General features: G+C 39.1%; 2 protein-coding genes across 2 annotated transcripts; one reads left to right on the top strand and one right to left on the bottom strand.

Moving 5' to 3' along the window:
* On the top strand, nucleotides 4,450–4,922 carry LOC104711091. The gene has a single exon (XM_010427767.1). The coding sequence runs from the start codon at nucleotides 4,482–4,484 to the stop codon at nucleotides 4,905–4,907; it is 426 nt and encodes a 141-aa protein (XP_010426069.1). The 5' UTR covers nucleotides 4,450–4,481; the 3' UTR covers nucleotides 4,908–4,922.
* On the bottom strand, nucleotides 5,431–7,690 carry LOC104711090 (receptor-like protein kinase HERK 1). Its single transcript, XM_010427766.1, has one exon. It carries the CDS (start codon nucleotides 7,652–7,654, stop codon nucleotides 5,771–5,773), a length of 1,884 nt encoding a protein of 627 aa, XP_010426068.1. The 5' UTR covers nucleotides 7,655–7,690; the 3' UTR covers nucleotides 5,431–5,770.

Below are 7,696 nucleotides of genomic sequence, written 5' to 3'. Positions count from 1 at the left end.
GAGAGTAGAATGGAAGCCATGCTTGAGCAGCTTTTGCAAGGACAAGAGAATTTGACAGTGACATTCAATGGAAAGATTGACAATGTCTACACTGAGCTGAATGGGAAGATAGAAGCATTGAATGTTCATGTTAAGAAGCTGGAGATTCAAGTTGCACAGACTGCTGGGTCTGTCAAACGACAAGAGGGTTTTCTTCCAGGAAGAAGTGAGTCAAACCCTAAACATGCTTGCAATGCCATATCTGTGAGGGATGAAGATGCTGTTGAAATTGCTTCTACCGAACTGGGTGAAAAATCGACAAAATTCTCGGTTTCAGATGATGGTGTCGATCGACACCACCTGGGTGTCGGTCGACACCCATCTCAGTCAGATGCGGAAAACACAAAATCTCAGGTTCCAGCTGTTGTTGAGAGGGTCTATAAGCCTAAGGTTCCTTTTCCCAAGCCAAGAAGGTCTAAGCAGGAGCTTGAGGAAGCTAGATGCAAGACTATGATGGATAAGGTGATGATTGAGATGCCTTTAATTGATGCAGTGAAGCTTTCACCACCACTTAAGCGCTATGTCAAGAGAATGGTATCCAATGGTTTGAGCCCTGAAGAAGGAGCATTGCTAACTAAGGATGTTAGTGCAATTCTGTTGAACCAGCCTGTTCAGAGGAAGAAGGAGAGAAAGCAGGAGGTAGTTGTCTCTAAGGAAGTGAGTGCAATCATTCAATGTAGGACTGCTAAGAAGTTACCAGATCCTGGAAGCTTTGTACTTGATTGCTCAATCTCAGCAGGAAGGTTTTCTCACTCACTTTGTGACCTTGGCTCTAGCATCAACTTGATGCCACATTCTGTTGCTGTGAGACTTGGGATGACAGAATTCAAGCCAACTCAGATTTCTCTTATCCTGGCTGATCGCTCCCGAAGAACTCCTGAAGGTGTTTTAGAGGATATTCCAGTTAAGGTTGGCAACTTCATGATTCCCACTGACTTTGTGGTGCTGAAGTATGATCAAGAGCCTAAAGATCCTCTCATCTTAGAAAGATCTTTCTTGGCTACAGCTGGTGCCATCATTGATGTGCAGAAGGGACACATAGCACTGAATGTGGATGGTTTGAGTATGAATTTTGAGATGGATAAGCTGAGGAGGGCTCCTACTATTGATGGACAGACTTTGTCTGTTGAAAAAGTTTCTGCAACACGGGCATCAGGCTCAGTGTCGATCGACACCAACAAGGAGGCATCGATCGACACCCCTCCACGACCGCGACAAAACTTGTCCAAAACTGATGCTCCAAGTCAGAAACCTGTTCCCAAACAGAAGAGTCATCAGTCCACACTCCAGAGCCCTCAGGTAAGGCAAAGGTACACCTCTTCTGCACCTAATCTTCCTCCTATCATCAACAAGAATTTCAAAGAGATAAAAACTGTTTTGCAGTTAACCAAGCCACGAGATTATCGTAGAGCGCTTGTTTCTTCTGTTGATGATTTTGCAGGACAGAAGAGATACCCTCCCATACCTAAGTTCCGCCCTGGTCCTGTTCCTCACATCTTTGGCAAGCCTCATGCACCTAAAGCTTATACACCACCTTGGATGAAGAGGACTTCAATGCCATGTTTTGCTCCTACCGATGCCTGAGCTCCAACACAGTCAAGCTAATGACTGAAAACAAGCGCTTAGTGGGAGGCACCCCACTGGTAGGTTTTTCTTTTTCTTTTGATTTTGATTTTGATTTATTTTATTTTTATTTTTGCTTTCCTCTTACTTGATAACACTGGGGACAGTGTTGTTTAAGTCTGGGGGAGGTTAGTTACTAACTATATTTTCTGTTTTTGAGTTTCAGTTGTGTCAGTCAAAACCATAAAGTTTGAGTCAAATTTTTCAAAATTTTTCTTTTTATCTTTGGGAATTATGATCTTGACTAATGATTTCTCTTATTTGGCTAACACTCTAATGATTATTTGTTTATGCTTGATCTCAGAACTGAAGCTTAGAAAGACTAGAGCCTTATCAACAATCCTGAAAACCATTATTCAATGGATATCTGATTGATCTAACGTTGTCTCAACCTTTATCAGGATTTTAATCGGACTTAATCTCTTACTTTGGGGTTGGAAATCAGTGGACTAGACTTCTTCTTCGGGCCATACAAGACAGTGCAATTTTTCAAAGTATGTCTCTCCTCTCTCTTCCCTTCAGTGCTTTAAAAAAAAAATAAGAAAAAGAGAGAATAAAAGATGATATGATTTTGATCAGTTTAGAGAGGTAGGTAAATTGCCTGTGACCTCATTATTCTACTCTTGAGTCAAATGATCACACAAAGCTTGGAAGCGAGGGGTAGGTAAATTACCGATGACCCCGGTATTCGCTTATACCTTTGAAAAAAGAAAAAGATAAAAAGAAAAAAAATTTTGAAGTGAGAAAAGGGAGAGGAAAGGAGATGTAAGAAGAATGTCTTGGCCTGAAGAGAGTCCATATGCCACTGATCAATACACCCAAGGTAAGAATTCACCTTATTTGTGCTTTAATATTGACTAATGAGATGACAATGGAGATTTCAGAGATTCCAAAGGATTGTGGGATTTGAGTAAGGAATGTTGATGCTTATCATGGTTAAGTATAAGAAGTAAGTTCTTGAGTCAGGTAAATGAAGAGTGTGAATAAGAATCATCATGCAGTTGAGTGAGTTCCCTGTTTTCAAACCTCTTTCACATGTCTAAGCTTATGTTTTGCTTGAGGGCAAGCAAAGGCTAAGTCTGGGGGAGTTGATATATCATGGTTTTTGTGGTTTTTAACCATGATATAAGAAGTCTTTTAGAGTCTTTTGATTTGTTTTCTAGATTGTTTTTGAGTCTTTACAGGTTTTTAGCATGGAAGGAGCAAAATGGAGCAATTTGGATGTTTTGGAGCATAAATCTTGAAGAATCAATTTGGTCTCGGATGAAAGCAGGAGCATCGACCGACACCAAGATAGGAGGCATCGATCGACACTCATCTCTGCCGACTCAAGACCCAAGTTTTGGAAAATTTACAAATCTGCCCCAAAGTTTTCCATATTTGCAACATAAGTCCCTGACGTGTTTTAGGACATATATATATAGTTTTTAGGTTTTCCAAACCCTTAAGTTTTATTCTAGAGAGATTTTTTTTTTTCTGCAACCCTGTGAGATTTTGAGAGCTTTTGGGAGAGAGATCTGAACTGCTTTGAGAGAAGAATTCTTAAACTCCTTCCTTACTCTTTTAATCTCAATTGCTTATTATTCAGAATCATGTTTTGTTCTTCATTGATTATGTCTGAGTAGTTTGCTTGTTAGGTTTAGGGTTTTTCACAGGGATTTTATGAATTATTAGATCTGATTATTTAGGATTCTTTATCTTGCTAGATCTTCATCTTAGGTTGTTCTTCATATTAATCCTTGATTGGCCATCTAGAATTAATACTTTAGGAAAATAAATTGATATGAGAATATAATTGATTTTCCTGATAAAACCTTTTGATGAGCAAAATTATTTCTTGCAAAGAGATTTGATTTAATAATTTTGTGAACAATCTAAACCTGATTTTATTGCTGATTTATTACCTAGAATTTTACAAAGAGATTTGGATTTTCTGGTTTTAAATTTAGATATTATTTGCAGTGAGAACTGATTTAATTTACAAAAGTGTTTAGAGTTCTAGATCTGTTCTTAATTGTTTGAATCCTAATTTATTGATTGATTTAATATTTCATAATTTCCTGAGAAATTCCCTAGGCCTAGCTTTTTGATCTTCTGAATTTACAACAGCTTTTATTTAATATTTTGCATTGTTTATTTTAATTCAATTTAATTTGTTTAGCATAATTGAAAAACTCTATAATTTATTGTGTAGTCTTGAGTCCTTGTGGTATTCGACCCCTAAGTACTGCAGTGATCTCTTAATTTGAGAGAGTAGCTCTAGGGTTAATTTGAGCATATCACTGAAAGTTTTGGTCATCTCAACATATCTCAATTTTTTCCCCAATAATAGTCCTTTTTATCGTTTGGTTTTAATGTTTTCCCCATTTTAAAGTACTATTGAAAGATGCTTCTGAAGTGATTCAAAAATACAATTTGTAGTCTACTATTGATGCTTGTGAAGTGACTCATAAATACAATACTTGATATTGAAAGATTGAGAGAGAGAGAGATAGAGATTTTAAGTCGGAAGAGTGAACGGATTTGAGAATGCAAGAGGGATATGGGGAGATATTTTGGGGATGTTAGAGACCTTCTCTTTTGTGGGTAATGCTATCTTCTTCTTATAGAGTTGACAAGTATACAAGAATCAAGTTGAGAAAACTTCTCAAGTTTTTTCTCTGACTTGGTATTTTCTACAATAAAATAAAAGTAATAGTATATTAGATAAAGATAAGGATTTATGAATATATATAAAAGCTACATAAACCCAACGTTCACAACCAAAATAAAGAGTGCACACTAGAAGTTAGAAGTAACCTCCAAAAAAGCAAGCAACCATGGCCTCCAAATGCATAGATGATTGTGTAACTATCACAAGCGACACCGTTGGCGCCCGGCCGCTTATGACTTACAGAAATGTTTACAAGTGGCCAATGGCGGAGGCAGAGTTCCTACGGTCAATCACACACGGCGGTAGCAAGCGTCGCTCCACGGTGGTTGACAGCATATCTTGTAGGCAAATGTACCTTAGAAGCTACACTTTTTCCACAAAAGAGACCGAAAAGGACGGTGGTGATCAATGTGGTGGCGAAGCCGTCGACAAGAGAAACAATCAGAGTTGTATAGGAGGATGGAGAAAGAAAGTGGCCAAGAAAGCTATGAAGAAGAACCAAAGGTCGTCGTCTAGGGCGTTTGTTTTCAGACTAGTATGGAAATATTTGTCTTGTGCGTCCACTACTAAGGTTACCAATATCGACGATTAATGCAAAATAAATTATCTGTTGGAGATGAGAATAAAATAGTAAATTAGTCCGGTCTGGTTAAATCATAAGGACCGGGATTTTTCTACCCGCTTAAGCCAAGTAAACCCAAGAAAACCAAATAATCATTATCATGTTTTCTAAATGTTATTGTGAGGGTTGGAATTCAAAACATCTAGGATATATTTTGTAGTATTTCATAATTTTGTTGTAGTGAATTGTTTTCTAATGTATACGGAAACTATCTTTGGTTTTATAATTTTGATAAACTTATTAAATTTAGAATTCATTGACCCGTGGTTGAACCAAGTCGGTTTGATAACCCATTTGATTTCCCGGATGAACAGAGTTTGTTACTAGCTGAACTCTAAAACTGGAGAAGAAACCGTGGTTCAAGACTTCAAGACGTGGTCGTGGTGAATGAAACAAACAAACCAATGGAACCGGACCTATAACAGTTCCAAGAGAAAACCCGATATATAGATAAAAGATGAAAGAACCAGTTTTCTTTCTCAAACCAAACCAGAACAAGAAAGAACTAGATTTTGACTTCTCTAAAATTACAGTACAATTGAAACAACAAAGAGTGTTAAAAACATCCATATAATAAAAAGAACAAACAAATCTCAGACAATTTCAAATGAACATTAATAAAATACAAACTCAGGATAAAGGGAGAGAGAGAGGAATAAAAATGAAACAGAGGAAACTTTTTTCACTGATGAAGAACAGAACAGAACAGGTCGAGCAGAGAACAAAGATCCTATCTGAGAAAAAACCTGATGCCTTTTCCTGGTTTACATAAATTTGCTTACTTCTGCTTCCGTATGTAAGAATCACACACTACATTCGCCAAAATCCCCTCACTATCTTCCCTCAGATTTCACCAGTTGAGAGAAGACTTTACTCATGGAAACACCAGAGAGATCATCAATGCTCGATTCTTCGAACTGCCCCGTTGTCCCTGGAACGTTAACACTCGTGTCTCCACGACTGAAGTTGTTGATCTGTGGAGGTAACTCACCAATCATATTCGTGCTGTTATCTTCTGGTTCGCCATCTATGACTGCTTCTTGAAGCTGCAACGCATATTCAAGATTCCACAACACATCTCCCATGGATGGTCTATCTACTCCGTAATCCGCCAAACATTTCTCACCTGTTTCCGCAAATTTCCTTAACGAATCAGGTCTGATGTTACCACGAAGGGACTGGTCAATGATCTGATCCAGTTGCCCTTTCTTCTGCCACTTCATTGCCCATTCAGCAAGATTCACCATCTCTCTTGGAAGTGTTGGGTCTATAACAGGTCTAGCACAGAGAACCTCAAAGAGAACAACACCGAATGAGTAAACATCGGATTTCTCAGTGAGCTGTTGCCTTCTGAAGTACTCAGGGTCAAGATACCCGAAACTTCCTTTCACAGCAGTACTTACATGAGTCTGATCAAGCTCAGGTCCAGTCTTGGACAGTCCAAAGTCTGCAACTTTAGCCATGAAGTTCTCGTCTAGCAATATATTTGCAGATTTCACATCTCTGTGAATGACGGGTTTCGAGTCACCAGTGTGAAGGTAATGCAACCCTCTAGCCGCGCCAATGCAGATCTCAAGCCGTTGCTTCCACGTTAAGCTAGGGTTACCTGACCCGTAAAGATGACCCTTTACTGTTCCATTCTCCATATACTCATATATCAGTATCATCTCATTGTTCTCATCACAATAACCAATCAGAGAAACCAAATGACGATGACGAAACTGCGATAACATCTCGATCTCTGTCCTGAACTCCGCAAGCCCTTGCTGAGATTTAGGGTTTCCTCTTTTGACAGCTACCTTTGTGCCATCATTAAGCTCTCCTTTGTAGACTTTACCAAAACCTCCCACACCAATGTTACGACTCTCGTCGAAGTTGTTTGTAGCGTCTTTAACAGCAGCAAAGGGAATACGGTAGTTGGCATTAGTAGTTATACTTGTAAGTGTAGTCCCATTCGAGTATTTGCTTCCCATTGTAGCTGAAGTTCCATTTATTGAAAACGGCATCCAAGTCTTCGAATGACCGTCTTGGCCACGTTTCCTCTTCTTATACAACACAAAGCAACTTCCCAAGAAGACTAACGCAATCAACGAACCAATGGTTGAACCTATAATCATCCCAACATGATTCTGCTTAGTGCTTGAACTACTACTACCGGGCACAAACGCCCCTGTACTTAGCTGACCTTTGGAGTTATTCATCTTCATGATCTCCAAACCATTCACAATCGCGTTTGGATAATCTGTGTGAACAGTCGATGGACCGATGCTCACACGGATTTTATCAGAACTCTTAGGCGACTGCGTGACAAAGTCCATCGAGTATGCACCAGCCAATGTGTTGTCAACAAGAGTGCTAAGATCAATATCAGTAGCAGCAGTCATTGAGTCAACATAAAGATTGAAGTATAGCTGGTTTAGAGACAAACTAACGATATCGCAGAAATGGAAGCGGAAGTAGTACTGAAAGCCTGGCTCAACATCGAACTCCCATGTGACATTGAAGTTGCTATTGGGGTTATCCGCAGAGTTCATCTCAGTGCAACTACCGTAAACAACTCTTGGAGCAGAGTCCTCTGTAGCGTAACCGTTAACGTAGTTAACAGTTGCAACTTTAGAGACAGTCTTAGCTAAGTTCTTCTCAAGGAGAAAGCTCGAGTCAGGCACCCAAGTTCTTGTAAGAGTATCGTTGTTAGCCGATACAAGCGGACCTCCCATGTTCACTCTATGAATCGTTTCAAGAGCTTGTAAAGATATGTC

Source organism: Camelina sativa, chromosome 9, assembly GCF_000633955.1.
Source record: "Camelina sativa cultivar DH55 chromosome 9, Cs, whole genome shotgun sequence".
Taxonomy (NCBI): Eukaryota; Viridiplantae; Streptophyta; class Magnoliopsida; order Brassicales; family Brassicaceae; genus Camelina; species Camelina sativa.
The sequence above is the reverse complement of the archived record's forward strand: the minus strand, read 5'-3'. Positions and strand labels throughout refer to the sequence as shown.

What these genes read in the sequence shown, in the direction of transcription:
- LOC104711091 (XM_010427767.1), top strand. Translation starts at nt 4,482, where the DNA reads ATGGCCTCCAAATGCATAGATGATTGTGTAACTATCACAAGCGACACC.
- LOC104711090 (XM_010427766.1), bottom strand. Translation starts at nt 7,654, where the DNA reads ATGGGAGGTCCGCTTGTATCGGCTAACAACGATACTCTTACAAGAACT.